The sequence below is a fragment of the Cyprinodon tularosa genome, unplaced genomic scaffold (assembly GCF_016077235.1).
Source record: "Cyprinodon tularosa strain WSP-4 unplaced genomic scaffold, ASM1607723v1 ctg655, whole genome shotgun sequence".
Taxonomy (NCBI): Eukaryota; Metazoa; Chordata; class Actinopteri; order Cyprinodontiformes; family Cyprinodontidae; genus Cyprinodon; species Cyprinodon tularosa.
Genome location: NW_024039402.1, coordinates 165,988 through 193,093, shown reverse-complemented (window position 1 = coordinate 193,093; position 27,106 = coordinate 165,988). Strand labels below are relative to the sequence as shown.

Below are 27,106 nucleotides of genomic sequence, written 5' to 3'. Positions count from 1 at the left end.
TCAATATGAGATCAAAATGGTCCCACACAGCAGCAGGCTGCTCCATATTTCTTAATGTATTAGAGGAACTGCAAAAGATTAGAATTTTTTTTTTTTTGCAAATGCATCTCATCCGGATTCACTTATAAACACAGTTTCTTGCATCAGAATCGGATGGAAACAGCTGCTGTGTTGGTGTGACGTTGAAACGCGCTGCATGACAGGGAGGTTTTCAGGTGGTCCTTTTAGTCTTTTTTTTAGCAGCCTGTCTACACTGTTTGTGGAAATGTCACATTAAACCTAAAGCTATGAGGATTCTGATATGCTTACATCTTCTCTGGGACCTTCAATGAATTCATTCAATGAATGCAATTTAGTTTTTACCTGAAACAGCCAGCTTACTGCTTATTTGTCTCACTCAGGTGAGGCTCCTTTGAAGCATCACCTCAACCTTTTCAGCACTAGAGCAAAGAAAAGCAAAAGCAGGGAAAGTAAATATTTCAATAAATCTCCCTTAAAAATATTATCTTGAACTGCTTATTCTATTGTTTAACAGAATTCAAGATTGCTGTCAATAAAATAAATAAATAACAAAGAAACAAACAAACAAAAACTCTCCAGCTGCAATTACATCGTTCCACCCCTAGGGGGCAGCCTCCACTTTAGGAACAGTTGAGTGGCTTTGGCTGTTAACTGTTATAATAGAGCTTTCAAGCCTTTCTGTGTGTTTTTGTCTTAGTTTTAACTCCATGTTTCTACTCTGATCACTTCAGAGTTTGTTTTTAAGGTTGCTCCATATTTAGTTGGTTCATTTGTGTTGAGTTTCCTATTGCTTGTGTTCTGCTCCCTGTGCATTTGTTTATGTTCATTTTATATTTGTTTGTGTATTTTATATTAGTTTATGTTTGTAGACCGTCTCTGTGCTAGGTAGCCTCTTCCCCTCTGCTCCATTCCACAGCGTCTTTCATCCATTTTGATCAGATTCACCTGGTTTCATTTGTTTCTCCTTCTCTTCAATAATTCCCAGGTTTATATTGTTCTCTGATGCGCCTTCAATGGTCCTTAACTCTGTTCCAAGGTTATATTTTTATCATCACGCTGTCCTTGCAAACCATGAACTTCTTTATTACCCTTCTGCAATTTGGACCCAACAAAAACTCATGGCAGATTTCCCTGTTTTGACGACACTTCTTCCAGGAAATCTGTGTCACTGTGTGTGAAATGCATGTGTGGTTTTTGAAGGTAGTACACAATAGACTGAGGAGTCTCTAAAGAAAGTCTCTTCTTTCTTTCTAATCGGAACCAGCAGACATGTCTCCCTGTGCATGTGTGGGTTCTCTCTGGGTACTCTGGCTTCCTCCCACAATCCAAAAACATGACTATTAGGTTAATCGGCATCTCTAAATTGTCCTTAAGTGTGAGTGTGTGTGTGAGCCACACTATCTATATATTAGAACTATAAACCTTTACTTAAAAAGCGTCAAATCTATTCTATTCCCAGAATCCAGAGACGTTTTTCATTTTGAAAGAACGATTTCAAGAGCCAACAGTTGAAGCAAGTATGTTTTATTAATAGTAGTAATACCTGTACATGATTTTTTCTGTTTATAATCACCAAAATGGAGATTTAAAAAAAAAAAAAAAAAACTCTTTGCAAAGAGTCAAGAAGAGACTTTGTATGATTCCACTGGGGAAGAACAGTTTTGTGCAAACAGTGATGAGCTCCATTCTCTGTACTAAAAGCTCAAGTCCAAGATTTAGAAACACATTTTTTTAATAAAAATATCGAACCAGCTCCAGTGTATTATTTTCCAAGGTAAATCACTAGACTAGTTACTCTAAAAGTGTTTCTTTTTTATTTCAAAGAGTCTTAAATATTTAATATTTGATAGGGAAAGGTGACCTACAGTGCTACTAGTGGATTAAACCCACACTAATTGTTGAACTGCTTTAAACATTGCTGTAGAACAGTATCTGCTCCCTCACAGAACTATCCTGCTTTCGCTTTTTATTTTTGTCACACTTATTTATACTTATAAAAAAATGTTTTATATCAGTAAAGACAACCTGAGTAAATAATTCAAAAGGATTTAATTTATTAAGATAAAAGCTACTCAAACCAACCTGGGCCTATATAAAAAATATCAATGACAATATTTTCCAATTGGATCAAGTTTGTATTATATGATTTATCTAACTGGTTCAATTTCTCTAAGCCTCTTTACTCCTTCACTAAAATGGAACCTGTCTGACAACAGGAAGTAGGCTAAAAGATCTCTAATATCAAGACATCACTGCCGATATAAAAGTACTAGAGAACACATGAGACATCTATCAGTCTGCAAACGGTTGCAAATAAAAGGAAATCTTTAAAGCTTCAGAAAACCACATCCACATCATTAAGCTCCAATGGAGAAAACATCAAACAGCAACTCATCCTGGACAATCCAGAAGAACCCACGGCTACATTTAAGGTTCAAATCTCTCTTGACTCAGTTAAGATTAGTGTTTAATAATCAAAAATAAAAAAAAAAACTTGACAAAAAGTGCTTTTATGGGGACAAAAGATAAACTGTTTGACGTAAATGTCTTGCCATCATATAGAACTATGAATTCTTGCAAGTATTCAAATGTAAGACAATAGAGCAAAATGAGAAAATATCTAGATTTAAATATGACTTAGTGTGACTGTAATTCAAGCTTAATTCAGAAATACTTAATTTCACCTGAAATTAAACGTGGAATCTCATTGAAGGATTTAATCAATGAGAAGGGATTGATGCAGATGGCTGTAGGCATTTTTTACACAGGCCAATAATAATAATAATAATAATAATAATAATAATATTAATAATAATAATAATAATAATAATAATAATAATAATAACAGAACTTAATTAAAAATTTCCATTTTGTATTTATTCGGGTTGTCTTTGTCTGTTATTGTGATTTTTACCCCATGATGTTTACCCTCACCTGCAGATACTTGTAGCAGATTCTGATTCTAAAGGTATTTTGCAGCACTTTGACAAATTATCATCTGTAGCTTTACAAAAGTCATTCTCGCCTAACTGACAAAAAATCCTTTAGGATTAATCATCATCCCTTTTTCTTTAATACTTTTACACACAGTGAAAAGCAGGACTCAAACTAATTTGGGTCATTTCTGTACACACCTGGAGGTATAATCCAGGAGATAATGTCTCACCCTGGCATTGCTTGGATAATCTGTCAATCCCAATGAGATTTATTACTACGCATTATGTTTTACTACAGCATGGGGTTAAAAATATACAATAAACCCCTCTCTGTAACATTTCCGCTGAGGATGCACTACTTTGTTCAGCCTCCGGGAGGCGACCTACACAAAACAAACTGAGACGCTTCATATAATGTGCATCACTCCACCCTGAAGGGTCCTCATTTTAGATTATTTAGAAAAATACTTTAGAATAAAGCTTTGTTATGAATTTGAGAGTTTTCGCGTGATATATATGTATTTTTTTTGCATAAATATAGAAAGGCCATTACAGGCTAAGGCGTTTGGAAAAAGAAAAACACACAACTACAAGCTGAGATTAATATCCATCAGTAATGTTACAAATCCCCTGTTGTGATTCATCCTTTCCTTTGCTTGCAGTCTTGTTCCGTTCCTCCTGCGACTATCGCTCGATCAAAACAGTGTTTCTATCGTGTCCGCCGTCACTCTGGTAGCTGTAGGCAGATGATGAGAAGAGGATGTATGCCATTAGTACAATACAGTTACAGGAACACAGCTAATGAATATTCTGTCCTAATCTTTTTGAATTATTGAAACATGATCATGAGATTCAGGTTATGGCTGATTAAAGCATGTACTTGACTGGAAGAAAGCTGCAGGCGAGTCAGCAGCATCTGTGTTTTGCATGAGGAGGCCAGGGTAGAGCTTGTTAGATCACTTGCATACTTGTGGGTACGTTGAGCACACATTACAAGGTAAGGATTAAAATTGCTTTGCTGCTTTACTCAGTGCCGTGCAAGAATTAGCATTGTGTATAATTTTGTAATCTAAGGATAACTAGAAGCTCTAACTGTCCAGGAGGTTACAAAATAAGCAGCAACATACAAATGCTTGTCACTAATACTTTCACCAAAGCTTGAAAAAGTTCAGTTTAGGCAACTGGACGTGACATTTTCTAGAAGACTTTTCAACTCTCAACCAAGAGGCTTCTGCAGTTTTAACTAGTGGGAAGCACTAAGATTAATATATTGTAGGTGCATTGGCCAAGGAGGTCACATCGGGGGTGTTTATGGTCGTTAGGAGGCTCTGATCGGTTACCTCCATCGTCAGGGTGGTTTTGGTCACGTCCCTCATTGAATGTGAGTCAAGTCAGGGCTGGTGGGAGGTGAATCTTCTGGGTATTGTTCCTAAAAGTGCTTTGTAGGTGGTTGAAAGGTTATGTCTAAGACCACCTCCTCTGTTGAGGGATGTTTTTTCCAGGTTAACAAAGATGGCTTCCCTAACACCTCCTTCAGCCTTCAGGTGTAAGTGAACAGCTGAGTCCTGTCCTGAGGAGTTGCCCTCCTGTATTTAGCCCTGCACCCATGGAGCGGTTGCTTATACCCCATGTAAACTACCCTTGAAAAACCGATCCATGCCGAGACCGGTCCGAGCTCGGATCAGTTAACCAGGCCGAGCTCGGTTCTGACGACCGTTTACACATCACGCTATCTCGGTTCCTCGACTCCTCGCCTCCTAGTGACGATCTGCGGTATTACTGCCAGTATTGAAGGAGGAAATCAAGCAGTTGGTGGTGGTAATCCACCAAAAGTTGTTTGCCAACCGCCATAAAACACAAGAAGAAGAAGACAAAGAAGGAGGGAATCAAGCAAATCAAAATGGCGGCGCCCGTCACATTCAGAACATTATGCTTGATTATTATTGCTGTACTTCGGTGTTTGCAGAGGTTCAGGCAAAGACGGCAACCATTATTTAAAACGTTATGTGGAGAAGATTTTGATTGCTGTTTATAGTTGTTCTTCTTCTGTTTTGTGTTGGTTGGCAAGCAACTTCCGGAGGAGCGTTACCACCAACTACTGGAATGGAGTGTGAATCGGGATGTGCAGCCAGACGGAGATGACACGTTCTGCTTATGCGCTCTTGTTGTCAGAGAAGCGAGCCAGGGAAAAACCAAGCCGAGCCCACCTCTGGAACTGGTCTGCAGTTATCTCGGTTCGGTTCAGTTTGCTTTCCATTTACACATGATAAGTTATCTCAGTTACTGAGCTCGGATCGGTCTCGGCACGGTTTTTCAAGGGTAGTGTAAATGGGGTATTAGTCTCTCCAATGTACAGGCCTTAGCACTCTTCAATACACTGAACGTCTTCTAGAACATGTCCCATTCATGTCCCATTGCCTAGACTGAACTTTTTCAAGCTTGATCATGACCTGGATGACTGAAAATCTTCACAGATACTTTCACAGAAGCCCTTTTCACATTCTTACTCTGTAATAAATTTATAAACTACCCTTTAAGGCTTTGGTGTGCTTAAAGAGCTTTCAGCATGGATGAAAAAACCAAAGAAGCATGGCGTATGTATCACATATGGAACGCATGTTCCATATGTGATGTCAAGGTTCAGGTTACTATCAGTTAAGGTAGAATTGATACTAGGGGGGAGGCTGGATGTTCTCCTCTCTTTGCATCACATTACTGAGCTGCCTGATATATCACACCTTGAGAGGGAAGTCCACATCAACTCTCCCCAATTTATGTTGGTACATTTCTATTGATCGTGAGGCAAAAATAATGCATTCGGATTGTTGATTCAAGGTATAAGGTGCAACAGACAATGAGAGGAGATAATGGTTCCACTTACTTGTTTTAGGTGGTGCTACATGTTGTGCTGCTCCAGGAGCTGTGTCTTCCTCAACCCTGACCTCCGTCTTTGCTAAACAGCTCTGGGAAATCAACATCGGACTCGTACTACCAGGAGATGGTTTCTTTGCTATTGGTGGAGGAGTTCTGTCACTCCTAACTCTGCCGTTGGAGAGAGCACCAGCCTTTGATTGTTCAGAGACCTGCTTGAGCTCAGCTGCCAAGCTTTGCTTCAGACTTTCTTGAGCCTCTGAGGAGGAGGGGGTTACAGGCTCGATTATTACCCTTTTTGTACTCCTAGAGAAGATAAAGCTAGCTGTAGATGCAGGGGATTTAAGCATATCACACCCTTCAAGTGTTTTTAAAGACTGCACTCCTGGTTCGCCGATGCAGCCAGAACTGGGGGATTTCACGCCCAGTCTGTGTGGGAGACAGTCTCTGGAAGACATGGCTGCAGTTTTCATACGAATGGCCTCCTGAAGGCGCACCGAAGGAGAACTCATTGTCACCGAAGATACTTTTACTATCTGAGGGGGAGATTTCACTGATAAAGACTTGCGAATAGGCTTTGGAGGAATGTTTTGAGATCCTTGGCTTGGGACATTATTCTCCAGAACTTCAGTCCCCTCATGTGTGGCTTCTTCAGGTTGAGGTTGATCCTCAGTTGCACTGACCGTCCTGAGACGAACCATCTGCAGGAGCGAGGGAGTTACCAGTGGTATGTTTGCATCCTCTTTAGGTATTGGTGCACTTTTGTGGCGAGACAGGAGCTCCTTGCTTCTGGAGTCTCTGCATGCTCCACTAGGCTGCCTCCTGAAATTAACCCCGGGGGTTACATTTTCCATCTGTAGAGGAGGTGCTTTTGGCACAGATGTTGGTGTTGAAAGCTGTGGACTGTCTGGAATTGAGGAGGGAGGCTGGTCCTCAAGTTTTAGAGAGTTTCGCTTCATAGAACTGCTGGAGGGAACCGCTGTCTGCACTGACACTGGGCTCTCTGCTCTAGTAACTGGTGGTACAGGAAGCAATTCCACAGATGAGAGAGAAACTGTGTCTTTAGCACCTGGAGTATCCTGGGAAGAAGACTCAGTAGAAGGGTCAGCTTTTACAACTTGTTCATCATCCACAGGTTTGTTGTCAACTAAAGGTAAAAATGAAATGGTTGGTGTTTGCTCTATCAGATCTCTTACATCATCTCTTATTAATGGGGGAGGTGGGGGGAAATCTAACTCATCTCCCCCATCAAAGACAACTTCCCCTTCTAAAGGAGGAGGTGGAGGTGGCCAACAGGAGTCTACAGCATTTGACATGTCATGTTCCTTCCTCAATGGAGGTGGCGTCGGTTGGTAAGCTGGAGGAGGTGTATGTGGCGGTGAGAGCTTACTCAGTTTGGAGACATCTACTGTAAGTCTCTGCATAGATGGAACATCACTTGTTTTTAATTCGCTCTTATCACCTGGAACCATCTCAGCATTTTGGGATTTTGTCATATAATCCTCAACAGACAAACAAATGTCTATTGCAGTGCTGCAACTCAGCTTCCTTTCTTGTGGCTCTAATGGTTGCTCTGTTTCATCTCTTAACAATATTCTTATTGGCTTTTTCATAACTGGAGGGGGCTCTTTCTTTGGCGTCGTCTCTTGACTGTCTGGCTTCTTTAAAACACAGATACTACTTGATTCTCTGGTCTTAGCTACCGTATCATCCTTCTCATTTTTCTGTTCCTTTTTTTTGTCTGAGCATTCTCCAGCATTTAGTTCACTGCCTCCATCTTCAGGATCTTTTATGCCAAGGTTTTCTACATGTCCTGATATTTCTATGATAGGATTTTTCTGGGTGGACTGGTTGTCAGCTGTAACTGCAGCATCTGCACCGGGTTCTCTTTGGGGTTCTACTTGATTTTCTCTGCAGTCTTTAATCTGTACTGGTTTAAAGGGAGTTTTGCTTAGATTATGAGATGATTGACACAGGAGATCGACAGTGCGTCGGCTGTGGGCCCATGTCTCCGGAGGGGGTGGGGGAGGGGCTTTGACTTTAGGAGGAGGAGGGATGTTAAACAGTTCTTGTACTTCTGCTCTTAAAGATTCGGACTTGCTACTTGGAGGAACTTCTTTTGTTGGAGAGGAATCCTGGGGAGGCAGAGTTGAGCTGCATGTGGTAACATCTGCATTTGTAGGCTCAGATGTACCTGAAGATAAGGAAGTTAGTGAGGACGATGGAGAAGCTGTGGAGGAAGAGGCCCGAGATGCAGACCTCTCTGGTTTGATGGGTTTCTTTTTCTGTTCATCTGAAGAGTTTGGGGATATTTCTTTTGGGGAAAGTGTTGGAGTGCCACTCTGACTAGAATAGCCACTGGAAGGAGAAATTGTCCGTTCAAACTTTCCGCCATCTGAAGTTGTTTTCTGTGGGGAGGAAGGATCGGATTCTTTTTGCAATGCTGGTGCTTCTTCAGGCTGGGAAGAGGAGTCCTCTGAAGGGGCTAAAGGCATGGAGGAAGAGATTGTCAAGCTTTCCCCATCAGAGTTTGTCAGTGGTTTTTGGCTCAAATGGGGATTTATAGGAACCGACTTAATTTCGTCACCTGTTTCTGTTTTTTCAGAGGAACCTTTCCCTTCTACTGAACTTAAATTACTAAGATGTTCAAACTCCGCCAGGACCTTGAACTCACTTTTTATCTTTTTACCATGCAGAGAGTTTGTTCTTCGTGGAGGTGCTGGAGGCTGTTTGGTCTTTGTGACTGAAAGACTATGAATGCAATTGCGTTTGCTCTTTGTTTGATCCCCGGCAGCCAATGACTGTGTTGCCCCATGCCCAGACTCTATTTCTGGTGTGTTTGCTTCTACCTTGTTCAGGCTGCTGTTTGCATTACCTGAGTTACAAAGGCTAGTTAGGTCCTGGCCATTACAAGACTCCTCTATCTGCTTTTGTTTCAAAATACACCCTGCTCTGTCAGAAGATGGAACTGTGGAATCTGAAATAATTGTCTTAGAGGACTGGGATTCACTCCAGTTTGAACCTGAGGCTGAGCGGGACATTAATGCTGAGTCGTAGTTGGAACTATTTGTCTGGGAACCATCACCGTTCATTCTTCTGGACAAAGTCGGACTAACTGCTGATTCCTCAGATGTCAAGCTGCTTTTGCTGACAGCACAAACGCTGGTTCCGTGATTGACACTGCTGCCACGAGTCCGGCTGTTGCTGCGGTCAATCTCAATTACTTCAACCGAAGCAGGTAAAACAGCATTAGGGATGATTGTAGACAAGTAAGTGGCCTGAGGCGAAATAGACATCACTGGACCCTATAAGGAATCAGAAGTAGGTGTTAAACATCTTGATAACATGAATACTCAAAATACATTGAGGCACTCAACTCAAACCCTAATAGAATTCTTACCTGAGGCTCCTGGAGAAAGTTAAATGTCGAGGGAGAGAGTGAAAAGGATGTTGTCATTGTAGGAACCGCAAGAGACTTGGGTCTCATTGTGGATGTTGGGCAGATATGCATCTCCTCATTCTGGTACACTGCATACAGTTGCTTTGTAGACGCCTGTTCATCCCTGAAGACCTGTTACAGAATTAACAGACAACCGTAACAGACGTTTCCAATAAGAGCTTAGTCTGTAATTCGAGCCATTTACCTCTAGTTCTGATAGATGGACCCTTGCTCCCTCTTTTTTTCCAAACGGAGTCCCTCCATCCATTGTTGGAATGATAACAACACTTGGCTGGATGTTGCCATCAGGGGTTTCATGACTGGGGAGCTGAGTCGGAAGGGGCTGAAAGGTGGAACTTCTGTTTAGAGCTGTAGAGAATATCAGCCATGTTAATAGACAGATTACTAATGAAGGCCAACCAAACGCTTTCCAATTAAGAAAGGAATAGGGACAGAAACATACCAAGCTCTTTCTGAACCTGGTTGGGAATGCCCATAATGGTGGTCCTCCTGTTCCTCTTCCTGCCCCTTTCGTGTCTTTTCATTGGATTCAGTGGCTTGAATGTAGAGCCTGAAAGGAAGCCAAAAACATTTTGATTTTCTAACAATAAAATCCTAAATCCAGTTGGTCTTGAGATAAAAATGTATACTTTTAGTCATCCATTTTAGCAAACTCATGTGTCTACCTCTACATTTTGAGTTTGGATTTCACCTTCCAATTACCTTGATACAGATGCTTTACTGGATCATTCCAACACAGAAATATACTTTGAACTAAAATAGAGCTTGTCAAACACAGAAAATGCTACCAGAGTCGACTCATGACCCAAACTATTGCTTGAGTAAAACGTTTCTACAAAACCAGTTAACCACAGTGTAAATGATATCAAAGACAGCATAATTAACCAAAGTAATTGGTTTTGTTTTCATATCTATAGTGGACCTCAAGACACCATACTGGTAGGTCGAGACCTTAACTCTCTAGCTGTGGGTTTACCTTTATTATCCTGCTAGAAGAGAAATCTCTATCCCAGTCTCTAATCTTATACAGCTTTCTAATGCCAGAGCGTATGTAGCCCAAAGTATTTCAGAATCAAATCTGAGCATATTTTGAAAACCACGAATGAAATCTACTCGACATAATAACCCTACTACTGTCCTCTTTTACAGTGGAGAGGATGGTGTACTTGGTGCCTTACAGTGCTTAATTGTGGTTATATCTTGTAATCTTTGCTTTGTCCAGTAAATATCTTACCTATATCTTGTCTAAGTCTAAATAATCTCGTAAGGCACTTCTGGTTTATCAGCCAAAAAAACAATAACAATAATAAAACCTCACAGATGAAAAACTCAACAATGTGCATAGAGCACATGCTTTTTTTAAATCAAAAAGAATATGATCAGAATCAGATATGATTCGAATACCAATGGCAATCACTGCGTGGGCACATGCAGCCTTTTTCTCTCGCTCTTGATAATGCTGACAGACAGACTCAGCCTTCCAGCTGTGATATGCAGAGGAAGCCACATAGCTGTCTGACATGCTTAGAACTTCTAAGACCAACCTAAAAAAAAATCCCTCCTCGGTTCGGTATATGAGTGTGTGTGTCAAGTTTCTCTGCCTTTGATTTCAAACCAAAACTGCAGAGGCACCAAGCGGTGGGGAATGAGTCATGCATTTTAAGTAAATACCCAACTCCAACTTTGTTAAGCAGTGAAAAAAAATCTAACTTGCCCCATTGCTGCTATAATTAGCTCCTTTTAAGATGCAAAAGATATAGAGGATTCCTTCTCAAGTGCTTGTGTGCAGAGCACGCTCACACGAAATGCTTACCTTGGTGAGTAAGCCCAGGTCTGTCCAACACAGCGGAAGTTGCAGTGGTATCATTATTGGAGTTGGGACTTGTCTCCATAGAGTCACCTCTATCCTTGCAGCTGGTGTCCTGCTCAGGGCAGATGGTATCTGTGAACTAAAGGTTTCACAAACACAAATACAATAGTAAGCTACACGGTATTCTAATAGTGTGCAAGAAATGGATAAAAACGTATCTACAAAATAGTTTTTCTTACAGCAATGCTTTCATTGTCAGCATAGTTTATTCCGTTCTTGTGCTCTGTGTGGAAAAAAACAACAACCCAACAACAAATAAATTAGTAACCAAAATTACCCAATATCTGATGATATGGTAAACATCTGTGGCTCCATGAAGGAAGCCGCTCTGAATGCCTCACCTTCCTGCTGCTGTATCTTGAGCCCCTCCTGAGCTTCGGTGTGTAAGTCTTCCAGGTACTGAGATCTGCTCCCTTCAATGAAAACATTCTCCTGGTAGTGCTGGGAGGCCGTGTAGTGAACCGTCAGCCTCTTCTGGCTTTCATTCCCCTTTGGGCCAGCTGCTTGATGAAGTATGAAAGAAAGAAAAAAAACCAAATACATTTTATATTATAAAATATGTCCAGAATCGCAGCTAAAATAAATCAAATCCTTTTACAATTGGGGGATTTGCCTACACTGAGTGCTGTCTGAGCACACAGACAAGAATACTCCTCAGCGATCATGTTTTTTTGATAGACAAGGCTCAGGGTCAGCTGTGTGTTTATAAAGAAATTTGTGAAACTTTTAGAAAAGGAACTTTATTTTTACAGCTTTTTAAGACATGTCTGTACTTCATTTTGGAAGCTAGGGTAATGAGGAGAGTGCAAGAGTTTGAGCAGAAAACAGGAAGGCTTACTGAACATACAGCAATGGAACATGTTGGTTAGTGGCCTTTTGGAAATCTTTCACTATAGGCATACATTTTTTTATCTAATAGAATATACATGGAGACTGCTTAAAGTGACAGTTAAACATTTCGACCTTGAAAACATTTCATTACAGTTAAGAAATTGTCCTTAATAATCGTATGCTATGATTTCTAAATATAGCAACAAAACTGAAATTATCATTCCAAATTCTTATTATTTATTTCCTCCATTCTTCATTTTGACAGGTGTGAAGGCTGAAACGTAGATCTACGTCACACCAGGTCCTCTGTTGGACTTGAACCTTTTGACACAGCTCACTCAGTAATTTAGAGGACAGATGTCTCAGTGTGGCTGAGGCTTTTAACGGCACGACCATGGCCCGGCTAATCTCCTGCTGTATATCTTAAGGCTTCGCTAGTCCCTGCAGGGTAAGATAATCTGGCTTCTCCGTCTGATAAGATGCTATACACCCCAACACTGTGAGGCCTCCTCTGTGGGAAATTGAACAGATTCTCATGCAGGACCAGTAAACACAATGAAGATGAAAACAAAACCTGACTTACAGAGATAACATTTAAACTAAACATGTAGAAGATTCATAATGGAGCCTGATTTGACTTCATATAGCCTCAATTGATCATTGGGAGAAAAGTGAGAAAAACATTCATTTAGTTTTTGGGTATGAAAGGTTGAATCGTTTTTATTGATTAAAGCTTAGTTCTGGGCCAGTTTGTATGTTTTCAGTGACGCTTTCACAAAGCGTCAGCATAATGCGATGTAGAGCAAAGCACAGCTGACATGCGGCAATACAGGATTAGCCCCAAATGGGACTATAGTCACTGTAAACAAACCATTTTATTTCCATTTGTTTTTGTTGTTGCATATTTATATGATTTAATGATTAAATAATAAGACTAAATGCTGAAATCTTTGATTAATTTAATTAAAAAATTCTATATTACAGTTCAATTTAATTCCCTTTGGCTCTAATCATTTGGGCCTATACCAACTTTTAGGAAATATGATGGATATGACCACTAACTGAACCAAGATATTATAAATATACTATTTATAGATGGTAGAAAGCTACTTTAAATAATCTGTTGTGGAAGAAAAACATCACACTTAGGATGTTTCCATGTCATGAACTAAAAGTCTGGTCAAAAACAATGAAAACAGAATGTACCAAATGACAAAGGGGGGAAATAAATGTAACCATGAGAACTTAACATACTGGCTAAACATTTTATTTGTGGTGTAAAAGTGTTTTACTGCTTTGATAATGTTCCAACCCAATCTTGTTTAGATGTGGGAAAATATAGAAAAAAATAAACAATATAGTATAATATTTACATTTTGGCTGGTGATTTGCACCCCAACCTCCTTTTCCTCTGTAGATGGTGGGCAGGTTGCTACTGTACACCTCCTGTACTACTGTAAATATGGCCATGTTTAGATTAGCCACCATAATTTCTGAATATTTACTCAGTGCTCACTAATCTTGACTCAAAAAGTTACAGAGTACTAAGTTTGAAGGCTTTTTGGTTCACCAGAAAAATCAAGTATTAAATATAAAATAATAAAAATGTCAAACTGGTTGGGTTGCATTGTTAGAGGCGCTATAAAGTTTTCTGAGGGTGAATTAGTAATAAATCTGATTTATGGAGGGGTTTGTTTTCATAGTTTACATGATTTGTCATTCATCTTAATCTAGAGCTTATAAAAACAGTAGAGGACCCTATATGTAATACATAAATATAATATATATAGATATATGAATGATGAATTGTTTTATTTCACCATTTATTTCTAAAAAGTAAATGTGTATGCCTAATTCTGCCTTATATTTAGATTGTGGTAGTTAAAATGCATCAGCAAAGAGCTTAATTGGGTGTCATGTTGCAAGTTTGAGAGGAAATTAAATGAAGCCAGGGGGCTAAAAGTGTAGCTAAACAAGGCTCAATGTGAGGTGTCCTCTTTCCCTCCTTTTGTCACGTTTAACACTGCTTCTCAGTCGTACCTGATTAGGTAACACAGTGAGTGTGTGTATTCACTTCGTATGTGTGTGTGGACAGTGTCGCCCCTATCCTCAAGTATTCCCACTGCTGACACAACCCAGTATTTCTGGGAAAATATTTTCCTTGGTCATTTGAAAAACAACAACAGCAAAAATAATTTTATGTAAATCATGTAATTTAAGCGCATTCATTAAAATAAGAAGCTTACCCAAGACTGTGCCAGACCCCTGCAGAAGGTTTAGGGATTTCTTTTGGTTGATTAAGATGATCAATAAAAAAAAACGTCAGTTAAGCTCCTTTATCTCATTAAAGCAGACCCCTGGCTGCTCTTTAAAGCTAATTATGTTTGTGTTCATGTAATCATAAGGCAGACATCTTCAGATCTTTAGCCAAACTCTACAAGATATTCACCCCCAGCCTTCTGTGCAAACCAGGCACTCACCCTTCTTCTTGAAGACAGACAGCAGAGAGTGGATGCTCTTCCTCAAGTAGACAACCATGCCTACGCCAGCATCGTAGCGCACACTAAATCCAAATATGGTGGTAAATCAAAGCAATCTGACAAGTTTTAAATTCAATGATAAGATCCAGATCCTCTGACTTTTTTAGGAAGAAAAAAAACAAAACAACAAAAAAAGAAGAAATCCCCCCCGACTGCAGCTTGGTTCCTGTTAAACATAGATGCTTCTGCAGAGTGTCTTGAGAGAGAGACAAGTGCACAATGAGATCAGCTCCCAGCCAAAGCTTCCCCGTCCCAGCTGCCTTATCCTCTGGCTCTGATACCCAGCTCTTCTCTCCTCCCCTCCCCTCCCCCTCTGATGGCTCCTTCACCCCCCTCTCTATTGTCAAAATAAAGTCCCCCCATTCTCCATCCCCTCCTGCTTAAAACGGCTGTCAAAGTTTAGCTTTCGGGAGGCAGCCACCCCCAACTTTTCAGACACGTGCTGGGTTGTGTGTAAACACCCTCAGAAAGTTCAACCCATCTAATATGGAAGAGCTCGTATACATTTAAGAGCTTTGAAATACAAAAATATACAAAAAAGGGATTCATTTTGTTTGGTTTAATTTTAAAGAGTAATGTGGTTTTGGTTTATCCCAGGATAAGTGATATAATTAAGAGTTGTGAAGTCCTATTTATTGTGTTCCTAATGAGGGCCTTCAGCAAAGTGCATCTGTCAGTCTCTGTGTCTCATTATATGAGGGGCTTTAGGGGCTTCCTTTTACAGCAGAGGTTGTATCCTCACCGTGGAACTCTGAGCAACTCTTAACCGCACTTTCTTTTCCTTCTGCTCTCCTTTTGTCTGACATCCTTCACATCTTTCTCTGCCGTCAGTCTGCCCCTTATGCAGCTATAATCACCATCAGAGGTTATAAATAGCCACTGCAGCCTCAGTGACCCATCTGGAACGGTCCCCGTATGACGATGAGCTTTTTTCTACAGCTGCTAATATTTCCTGATAAACTGCAAAAAATGCAAACCTTTATGAAATTAATAAAGCCTTATGTTAGAAAAACAAACTTAAATTCTTTTTGGGATTTTTGGGGATTCGATGCTTGACTTAAGCTGCACCTAAATGTATAATGGAGGATGTTCCTTTTCCATGTGGATCATCAAAATAAGTGGTCCTCCTAATTGTGAATCATTCTGGTGATATGTTTATGTAAGGCCGCCCTACGTGCTCTTCCCCATTTTCACTTACAGGTTATGAGACATAGAGGAACAAATTGCAAATCTTCTTTTGGAAAGTAAGCTTGTCTGAGCGATGCAAACAGAAACTTTTAAACAGAGCGTGCACGAGTAGAAATGGGCTTGTGCACGCTCTTACACGTTTTTAATAGGCGCTTCCTTTCAGGTGCAGGTACAGGGTTGTGCATGTGCATGTTTTTTAAAGTGGAGAGGGTGGGTATTTTTTTTAACATTTTGTGAAAATCCTCCAATATACCTTTAATTATTAAGAATATTTAAAAAAAACAACCTTTTGAACAGATTTCCTCGGAAGGAGACTAATTTTAAAACAGTCCATCTTTGTCTAGTTTAATCTTAGTACAAATCTAGCTTTTCTGCAAAGACCTTTTCTGTTAAACAAGTCCAAAATTTGAACTTTTTTGCTTATATGTAAAATGTAACATACAGTCAAAGACAAACCTTACTCATATGCAGTTCCAAATATTGGGGATAGCAGCATCATTTATTTATTTTTTTTCATTTAGTTGTATGGTTTTTTTTTTTTTTTTTTTGCAAAACCCCCAATGGACTGTGTTGAAGATTAGCACATGTACTAACACACTTAAGCACTGTATCGTTGTTGTTTTTTTTCCTAATGTATATGTGCTGCCCATATTACGGTAAGTAAATAAATAAATGCTGTGGTAAAGCCTTTCTTCTGCAGGGATGGAGAAGCTGCATAGAGTATATGGGATAAATGATGGAAGTAAATATAGAATAATCCTTAAAAAAGAAAAACATCTATTGGAGGCGATGAACCCTTTGGTGTGACAAAGGTCCGGAACATACAGTCAGAGGTAGAGTGATCAACACAAAGTCTTATGTTAGAATGGCCCAGAATGATTAAAGGCTTAAACTGAATAAATGATTCATTGAAAAAAACCTGAAAACAGATGTTTACAGATGATCTTCATCCAATTTAACTCATTATTTTGAGAAGGAGACCCGAAAAACCCTTTAGGTGTAATAGAAGTACTGGTTGGGAGTGACTGAAAACTAATCAATTGTGCACGTTCTGATTTTTATCTGTGAAATTAAATACCAATATTTCTTTGACTTTCTATAGGACTCTACTTAGTTTGGTCTTAGAAACAAATCCCAAAACAGCAGTGTCTTTAGAGAGACTATACAGTTGCAAAGAAGTGTGTGAAATAAAAAACAGCTGCATAAAGAAGAAGATTATATGAAAAAAAAAAAGATGAATTATTTAATCCACTTGTATTTTAAATTGATGCATATTTCCAATTATTTTTCCCTGCAGGGGTCTACAGCTGGGCCACACCAGCTGGAGGACAGAACCCCTCATCCATTCAAATATTCTTTCCCCTGCTCGGGGGTGCAACTCTGGAGTAAAAAGCCCTGAGTGAAACTTGGGGGGGGTTCACTCTCAAGGTGGAGCTGGAGTAAACAGAGACGTTCAGGATGGCAGCTTTAGACCTGGGAGCCACGCCAAAAGATTAACTGTCACCTGCTTCATCTGTCCATCTCTACCTTACACTCCTTTACAACTTACATTTGTTTTTCTCCAATTTGTTCTTAGTTTATTATACATCTCTGCAGTTTTGTTCTGCATATAACATAATTAGGCTTAAAGAAGCTTTTTTTCCAATGGGGAGCATAGTGTCCGAACCCTTCTGTTTAAACCCCCCTCCCCACCCTATCAACAGGCCATTTACTTTTTGTGCCAGTTTTGGGGGGTTTTGGCCCAACCAGGGTCCCTCCCTGTTGTTTACCAAGACCCCTTGTATCAATATTCATAAGAGGACCTGATGAGACACCATCTGCTCCTGGGGGAGAGGGCAAGGGGGAGAGAGGGGAGCCACATGCCTTTGATTCACTGCACAAAACCCACCATTCCCCTGCACGAGCCAGCAAAACCACTTTACAACAGAGGGCGGGTATTATTTTTATTTTTGCAAAACCACAGTCTAACAATAATTATATGCGTACAACTTCCCAGCACTGCTAAATCAGCCAGTGTTGAATTTTCAGGAGTAACTGGAAGCTACTTTAAAAACTTTCTCTGTGAAGCAAGAACAAAAGAACAACTATAAATCACTGAGGCTGGGCTGATAGAGTAGTTAACAGGTCAAATATTCTGGATGAGAGCAACACTTAAATACACACGTTAAATAGAAGGTCAAAGACCATTAAAACCTCATGAAAGCTTGAATTACAGCAAGATTTCAATTAAAAAAGTCCCACTTGGCATTCTCCATTGATTTATAGCTTACATTTAAAATTCCTGGCATCTGATAACAGGGTAAAATTAAACCGCCTCTGACATTTTAGCCTTTTCATGTGTAAAACAGAGAATATGTGAAGGAATACAGAAATTTATTTTTGTTTCATTGCTGGAGCTGTGCTCATGGGTCCTGCAATGCAAATATTTTGGGAATCTTTTTAGGTCCTAACTGCTATTTTGGAATGTCAGGAGGTTCCAATGTTAAGAACTATTGCTAGAATGCATCCTGCTTCCTTTTCCTGCTTCCTTCTTTACTGCCAGCACTATTCAGACAGCATTTATCATGGCGACTGCTAGTGCACCTCTATGGCTTTAGTGTCCTTTTAAATCTGTCTAATTCAGACTGAGCCCCAGCTGCAGGGATACATCTAATACATGCAGTATAGCAGGTTGTTTTGTTAAATGGTAAATAGCATGTACTTATATAACGCCTTTTTTCAAGTCAGGAGACTTAACCAAAGCGCTTTACACTACATTCATTCACCCATTTACACTCACATACTGATGGTGGAAAGCTACATTGTAGCCACAGCTGCCCTGGGGCTCACTGACAGAAGCGGGGCTGCCGTACACTGGCGCCACCGGGCCCTCTGAACACCATCAGTAGACAATGCAGGTGAAGTGTCTTGCCCAAGGACACAACGACACTGAAAGTCGGAGCCGGAGGCTCAATCCTTCGATTTCAGGGCAAACTCCCACATCCAACGCCACTGTCGCCCATCAGTGGGGTCTGCTCAAAGTAAAGTATATGGCAGTGGTTCCCAACCTTTTTTGATTTGCGTACCCCCTTGGCATTATTGTCATCCCATGAGTACCCCCTGAGTCAATAGTGTTGATTATTTTCAAAAACTAGTAAGTACAACTGCTTATAAAATGAAAAATAATTCTATAATTTCCATAATTTGATCATTTAATGGTCGGACATTGTCATGATGGGTTTCAGAAAAGCCCAGTATGCAGAACACCACGGAGACAGATGAAAAGTTTAACAAGTTTTATTAAGCACAAGCACATGGATTAAACACAGGAACTGGTTCAGGCCTGAGGGCAGGTTCACTGGAGTCTGTGAGGATGACAGTTCAGTTAGCTTGGGAGCAGATGAGTTTGAGTTTGAGAGTTCCTGATTTATACCTTGAGGAGTCCGGGTTTGGCTTTGAGAGAGGAACTGTTGGGTCCAGAGACTGTTTAGTTCAGCAGAGTTCAGTAACCGCTTCAGCGTCTTGCTTCTAGCGTGAGGGCAGACCTTGACTTTGGGTTTCCAGCTCTTAGTCTAGAGCAGCATGAGAATCCAGAGAAGAGTCTTCAGGTTTGGCTCAGAGGGCAGGCTCGGCAGGTTAAGCTCATCCAGAGCTTACAAGGGAAACTGGATTCCTGTAAGCAGAGACAAAGAGGGATTAGAATCCAACCAGGGAACAGAAGCAACGAAGGTACTCAGGAGATGCTAGGCTCAGGTGCTAACCAAACTGGATAAACACTGCGGCGTTGAGGCAAGGTCTGAAGGCCGGTTATATACTGGAGGATCCTCCTGATGATGAGATGCGCCTCAGGTGTGTCGAAGGCTCAGCTCAGGAGGATCCACGGCGAACTCTGCTGGAGAAAGGTGGAACTTCTCCAGATCCCAACAGACATGTAATCTTCTCAATTAGAATAAAAAAGAAAGCATAAATATGTTTCCTGGAAAGTGAATAAGTACTGTAAGCCTTACAGAACAAAACCCATCCCAGCCCTATTTTATTGTATTTTATTTATCTGGGAAGTGAAATATTAAATGTTTTGACGTACCCTATAACGCATTGGCGGACCACTATGGGTACTAGTACCCCTTGTTGGTAGAGGGTACCACTGCAATTGTGCCAATGTTGGTGATGTGAAGAAAAATCTCCCCACTGGATAATTATAGCTTTGATTAAAAGAAGGATTTCTTTTGCAGAGTTTGAAATCATTATACTTGACAATAAACACACCTATTTAATGCACTGTGTAATTGTGGGAGTTATGCCCTTTGTAGCACTGTTGCCTTTCGGCAAAAAACACTTAGGCATAAGTTGTGAGCTGGGGTCTTTCTGCATGTCGTCCGACCAAAAACAAGACTACTGGGGTGCACCATGTTAGAGGTAAAAACTAGCCTCCTGATATTTGCAAGGATTAATTTGGATGGGTTAATAAAACAGTTGAATAGCATCTTACTAGACCCGTAGACAGCTTTGTGCATGAACACGTTCAATGAACAACATTTACTTAATACATTCTTATTTTTAGTGAACGGTGAACTGAACGGATCAATTTTGAATTAATGAATGTGAAAAAGAGCAAAGTTCACTCTGAGAATAATAAGCAACACACATCTCATTTTGGTGTTCAGTTGTTCAATTGGTAACAACTCTTTTCATTGGATAACGTCAGGTTCTATGGCATTTATTACGCCAAACAGCACATCAGACCAGCATGTCTTCTGTTAGTACTATTCTGCACGATTCAGACTCATCCACTGGTATTCCTGATACCAGTTTTGCAGAGCGCTTGGCAAAGTTTGGTGAACTAACAAAGGAAGAAAAAATAAATAAACGCCTTTGTGCAAACTGTGCCCACTGGGACTTAAGAAACAAGTTGGTACGTCAGCCACGTCCACATCAAATTTAAAGCGACACATCGAGTTAAAGCATCCAAGCTATCTTAGGAAAAATCTTCAATTGAATGAGGAACTTCAGAAATGAGTTTTGATCCAGATCTTTTTAGCAAAACCTGAATGTTCCTCAATGTTTCTGTAGTTCTGTGTAATTTGGCTAAATGAAGGCTTCACTGCACATCCAGTATATTGATTATTTTCCATTTCTTTCGATATATCATGATCACACATCTAAAGGGTGAAATATGAGGTTCTATTGTGTAGGATTGTGGCTTATTTTACCAAATAAACTTGAACTAGTTCATTTATAGGTTTGTGAACCTGATATAGTTAATTTTTAGCTGTGTGATTTGAACTTTGAGCTTGTTATTTTTAAGTTTGAACTGGCAAAACATTGACATTGGATATGGTCGAAGGAAAAATGTGGTGAAACTTTTCAATCTTTTCCATTCCGTTTACTCTTGAATATGCCATATCTTCCTCCACACAAAGCATTTCTGTCTACTAATTCACTTTTCTTAAAGCCGTTAGGTCTCTTTGTAAGTCCAAAGAAAATACCGACTATTGTGACTTTTAACTGCCATGTTTACTACACTTAAGCGGCCCATTTCTATCGCAACTTTGTGGTTCAAATGAGCCGATAAATAAGTAGAGTCAATATCGAAAAGACTAATTGCTTCAGTGTGTTTTTCATAAGCGGCTGATAGCATCAGCAGGGTTCGTTTCATTCTAATTTCAAAGAAACAGCGTTTAAAAGCCACATTAGTGACTTTAAAAGCTTTTATGGGATAAACTGCTGTGTTAAACAGTCAAGAATAGAAAACATTTTATGACCCCTGCAAATGCAAAATATATCAAAGCAATTGACAAAATCAGACTGATACTGAACGAAGCCTCTGAAAGTAACAACATACAGTAGGATTAATTAACACTTAGCAGCATATTAAATCCCATCCCACAAAATAAATCATGATTAATTTACTTTAAAAGAAAATCTCCTTGTTTTGCCAGAGCAGAGTTTGACTTATCTCTTCAGACAAGCTGCTGTGCATCACTCCTTTAACATGACCATGTAGTTTCACGCTCCACTACAGAGTGCTAAATCAGCTCAGACTAGGCTTAAACCAACACCATGAGATTGCAAAAGCAGCAAAACATTTGATGAGGCTGTTTACTGGAGATTCACATGGTCAGTTTGTATTGATGATGAACAGAGAGCTGCCAAATGTGAAATACGACTCCTAGGGGGCTGACCAATGAGGTTACTGCTCACACCCACACACACATACTGGAAAATGTAATTTGTTGACAACATGGAGTGCATTAGTTCATCTGGTGTCCTCAGCTCACCCTCCCATTGCAGACCAACAAAAGGTAGAATAAAAAGAAGATGCATGTGCTGCCTTTGTGATGGACTTCATGAGAATATCAAGTTAGCATTCGGGGGAGTCTGTCATGGAAAGGCAGAGAAATCTCATCTCATTCCCCTTTTCAGGTCTGAGGTTCAGTGGATCTAAAAATTCAAGGGGTTGAAGACAGTGTTGTATAGTAACAAAGTAAAAATACTTCACTACTGTACTTAAGTATATTTTGGAGTACTTTATACTTTCCAAGAGTATACATTTTTTTTGAGAACTTTACAAACTTAATTGCATACTTTTACTCCGATACATTTTCAATGTTTGGTTTAGTTACTAAGTAAAAAAAAAAAAAAGTGTTTTGACCTCACCTACTGATTACAAAGTCGGGTCTTGCCTGGGCTTTTTCATCAACACCAATAGGATACGCCTGTTTCGCAAAGCCAGTCTAAATTTATCCTACACTTGGTTGTGTATATCATTTTAAGTGAATTTAAACTTCAAAGTTTACCAAAATGTAAAAAAATGTAATTCAAACTGCATTTACTTTTTACTTATACTTTTCACTACATTACTTGAGTACATCTGTTTTTACAGTAATTCTTATACTTAAGTACAAGCCATTTCAGATACTTTAAGACTTTTACTTAAGTAACATTTCAGTCAGTGACTTGGACTTTTACCTAAGTCATATTTTGGAGAGGTACTTATACTTTTACTTGACTCCGAGATTTCAGTACTTTATAAAACACTGGTTGAAGATGACCTATGTGTTAATTTTACGAGTTTGTCTGGATTCTTGAAACAAATACCATCAAAATGTTCATCGGATGAGCTTTGATTCCAAGTAACACAACTTGTATTTGGCTCCGGCTATCAGTTTTTTGTTTCATTTAATTTGTATTAACTCAACTTCTGTCTTGCTCGCTGCACCGAATGTCCCTAAAGAGTTTAGAAAATATGGTAAATCTAGCCTGAAACCTTTAGCAGAGACACCAGAACAATAAGCACAGTGTCTCCCTGGACATTTTTTAGAAAAACCCGATGAGTTAGAGACAGAGGGAGCTGTTTTGTCCTCTTTTTTTCCCCGTTAAAAGAGCTTGATATGTACAGTAAGCTCAGAGCAGAGCATTAACATGCTGCAACATTTCCCCTCAAAGCAGGTATTTCTCATGAGGCCTGGCTTAGTTCCTCTTCAGTCAGAGCTATTTTAAAGGGCCTGGATACTTTTTTGAGTTATTTAAACTTTAGTGTCTGTTTTTGATTAAAATATATAGTTTTTCAACTTTCAGCTAATAAATATAATGGTTTGAACTTACAGACAAAACTGCTTTTCTGGAAGTGTGTTGGGTAGAAAAATATTAAACACTGACAGAAAAGAGGCTCTGTGAAAATAAACACAACTGGCTGTTAGCCACTAATGACTTTAAAGTTGGTATCTGCTTCCTCTAAGCTTTAACCACAGGGGTGTTTCATTGTTTTTAAGGAATGTTGACCTAATTTATGAATCATTTGACTAAATCTGTAGTTAGCATATCTTATAGGAAGCCTTTATTTGAACTATTGCAGCTTTTGTAAATGGGCTGGATTTATATTGCATTATATGGCATAGTCATACTGACTATTTGAAGTGCTTTAGAGCTACACTGACATAAATACACTCCCAAATGCACAAAAATCATCTGGAGATAAGCAGAATAATAGGCACAAGTGCCTTGCTTAGGGGCATAATGAAATATGGCAGAGGGAAACTGGAAGGGAACCCAAAACCTTTGAAATGAAACACAATTATTGTCCTTCCAAATATCAACAGAAGCACTTTTGTCCCTGTCCCTTTCTTCTTTTTGTCAATTGCAATTTATTCTATTCTATAAAGAAATTGAAAGTCTCCAAACAGATATAATCTGTCTGTCACTTTAAGGATATCATGTTGTATTTATGAGGAAAAAATATAGAATATATTTTTTCAGCATTATAACTAAAACAAGATCTCTATCTATCTATCTATCTATCTATCTATCTATCTATCTATCTATCTATCTATCTATCTATCTATCTATCTATCTATCTATCTATCTATCTATCTATCTATCTATCTATCTATCTATCTATCTATCTATCTATCTATCTATCTATCTATCTATCTATCTATCTATCTATCTATCTATCTATCTATCTATCTATCTATCTATCTATCTATCACACTACCCTGTAGGGCATGGCATGGTTCAGTTGTGGCTCAGTTCTCTGATAACAAAGAGCGCATGAGCAAACCGGATCATCTCTTACAGTTAGCTGACTCATTTCGTGGGTTCCGCCATGTCTGACTTTGCAGTTCACAGATCTCTACACCTGTTCACAACACGAAGTTCTTCTCTGCCTATTAACAATAAATGGCATTAAAACAGCATGGTGTGACCATGGATGATGAAGAGGCCGAGGAAATTTGGGCGGAGGATGCTATCCAGGCACATAGGTTCCTGAATATTATGGCCGCCGCACTTCTTCTTTGTGTAATTCCCACCTTGAGAGCTGTAGAATCGTGGACCACAAATAGGAGTTGAGGAACCATGCCAGCAGGATGATTTAATGGTCATTAGAACCGAGCTCGGTCCGAACTTTGCATGGATCAGTTTCAGAGGGCTAGTGTAAATGGGGCATATCACTGTGTCTTTATCTGCTATAGTCATTAAAACACAGTGTACCTTGATAGAAAAAGAATTTGATTGTCACTGATGCTAACATTAAACATTCTGTGGTCTGTTCCTCTAGTTTTCTTTTCTTTTCTTCTTTGTGCCCCCACTCAGAGGAAATCAGAAGTTCAGGTGGGTAATTCCTGGTGACAGTCAGTGTAGGCAGTGATTTATGTGCTGTCCTCCAGTCTCCCTTACTTTGCCTCACCTTGTGTTGATCTCACTCCTTTTCATCTCCTCAACCTCTCCTTCCATCAGTACCTCCCTCTTTTCTCTGTTCACCCAGTGAGGTACGGACTCAATCTAAAAACTTAGGTACCATTTGGAGCAGACTTCCTTTACAGGCTAAATTTTCATAGCTAAATTCTCCCTGATGTGCTAACGAGAGGAGGAATTACTTTAGCTCTCCTTCTCTTTGGTTAATACTAAACCTTTCAATCTAAGAGAGCTCATAACTCTGTTCCACAGCAGCCACTGAACACAAATCAGGGTTACAGCCGTGAACTGAGGAATGGCACTTGTGTGTGCGATTGGACGACTAGTGCTGGTAACATTTTAACAGCTGCAGTATAAAATAAGGCAGCTGGATGGAACTGTAGCCCATTTATTTTAAATTTTTTGACGTGTTAATGAAGCAACTATTTCATGTTTGCACTGATAGTAGAGCTATTTCCCTGCTTAAAGGTAAATGTGCATCTAAGTTTTCAAACTTTTGCATCCTCCGAAAGATTATCTTGTACCGTCTCTCTTTACTTTTCTCCATTTATTTTCCTTTAGTCTCTAACGGCTACTTAAGAAGGTGTGCATTTTTGCATCATCTTAAGCATATTTAGTTACTTAAACACAACTGTTTCACGTTAGTAGGCTAGGACATGAAACAATTGTGTTAAAGTAACTAAATACGCTTAAGCAGATGCAAAAATGCATGAATAATTTTTTCTGTGCCCTTGCTGCATTGCAAAGCATTCCCATGGCATGATGCTACCATTGCATTGTGTGAACATGGGGATGACTACAGTGTATTTTTTTGCGTGCATAGTTTTTCTCTCGCTGCTTCTTGCACGTGTGTACGATGTATCCCTACATGGGTCACTAATGCAGATCAGATATATTATTGCTTTCTTCTAACAGGGTGTTCTTTCCCCCCCCCCAGATTAACAAAGTCCAGATTATAGACAACAGGGAAGTTAGTTAAGCTATTCTCCAATCCAAGTGGGTATCTGCAGCTCTTCGATAGCTTAAAATGGCCATCGAACGTTCTGGTCTGGTTAATTGCTATTTTTGTCTTTAAGGTTTTAATGCTTTGGGACAGAATAGTATTTCCCAGCTTTGAACTTCAACCAATCTGGTGTGGTTTATAGTCTTCAAGACGCTGAATTTTCTCCAATAAACCTCTGAGGTCATTACAGAACCATTGTATTTAAACAGAGATTAAATTACACATGAACTTGTAATGAACTGACGCCTCACTGGGATTTAAACAGGATTTATTATGTTAACTTAGGCTGAACACACAAGCAAGGAAGACTTTTCAGACTTTTTTATTCTACATATCATGCAAAGCATCTTTGATTTTCACCCCACGAGTTAACCAGATGAAGTCACAGTAAACCCTGTGGCCTGTTTATAACAGCCAGGGCAATGTTGTTTCTTTTAGTGCAAAGAGTCATATCAAAAGAATTTTTAGGGGATTTTTAAGCTGCACTGGAGGAAAACAGCAGGACTTTATTTCTAAACTCATCATTTTGACCCACTGTATAAACACATGTAGTACTAAGATATGAAACCAACCAAGAAGTAGTAAAGCTAAAGAAAAAACTGTTATTGACAACTATTTCTTTCAACTCTAAATCAGTAACCTATGGGGGAAAAGTCATATCATGTTTTTAATCACTGATGCCTCGACTGACAAAATATATATATATATATAGTGTATATATATATATATATATATATATATATATATATATATATATATATATATATAGTGTATATATATATATATAGTGTATATATATATATATATATATATATATATATATATATATATATATAGTGTATATATATATTTATAGTGGATGAAATATGGTGGAATGCAGAGCGGTTTTCAATTCAAAGGCTCCAGTTCGCTCACAACGTCAATTAAAAATGTTGGATTATAAAATTTCTAAAATAACATTTATTTGATTTAAGTGTGATTTTTTTTTTTGAGAATTAATTATCAAATAGGAAACACAGGGCAACATGAATGGAGCAAGGTGTTACATTCACAGCTGGGAAACAACGCGATAACTTAAAAGCCAGTTAAATAAGACAATACACATGTATTGGTCACATCATTAAATCAAATGCTGTGTGTCCCAGGGCCCTGGCATAATTACATGAAGGACAAATGTCAGAAAAGGCCTTGTTCTGAACATTTGAGTGAGCA

General features: G+C 39.2%; 1 protein-coding gene across 7 annotated transcripts in view; it reads right to left on the bottom strand.

The window, feature by feature from the left end:
• Nucleotides 1–1,847: 1,847 nt before the first annotated feature.
• kiaa1522 (KIAA1522 ortholog) overlaps nt 1,848–27,106 on the bottom strand; it is a 63,937-nt gene continuing 38,678 nt past the window's right edge. For 3 of the 7 annotated variants that reach the window (XM_038309049.1, XM_038309050.1, XM_038309053.1), the window contains 8 exons: nt 11,500–11,658; nt 11,338–11,381; nt 11,102–11,237; nt 9,731–9,838; nt 9,473–9,636; nt 9,229–9,402; nt 5,839–9,133; nt 1,848–3,693 (listed from right to left, as the gene is read on the bottom strand). In XM_038309049.1, coding sequence (XP_038164977.1) covers nt 3,653–3,693; nt 5,839–9,133; nt 9,229–9,402; nt 9,473–9,636; nt 9,731–9,838; nt 11,102–11,237; nt 11,338–11,381; nt 11,500–11,658 — 4,121 coding nt within the window. In that variant the 3' untranslated portion in view covers nt 1,848–3,652. Of the gene's footprint in view, nt 3,694–5,838; nt 9,134–9,228; nt 9,403–9,472; nt 9,637–9,730; nt 9,839–11,101; nt 11,238–11,337; nt 11,382–11,499; nt 11,662–14,469; nt 14,743–27,106 lie in introns of those variants that run through there. The other 4 variants (XM_038309054.1, XM_038309055.1, XM_038309051.1 and 1 more) reach the window with 4 other exon arrangements.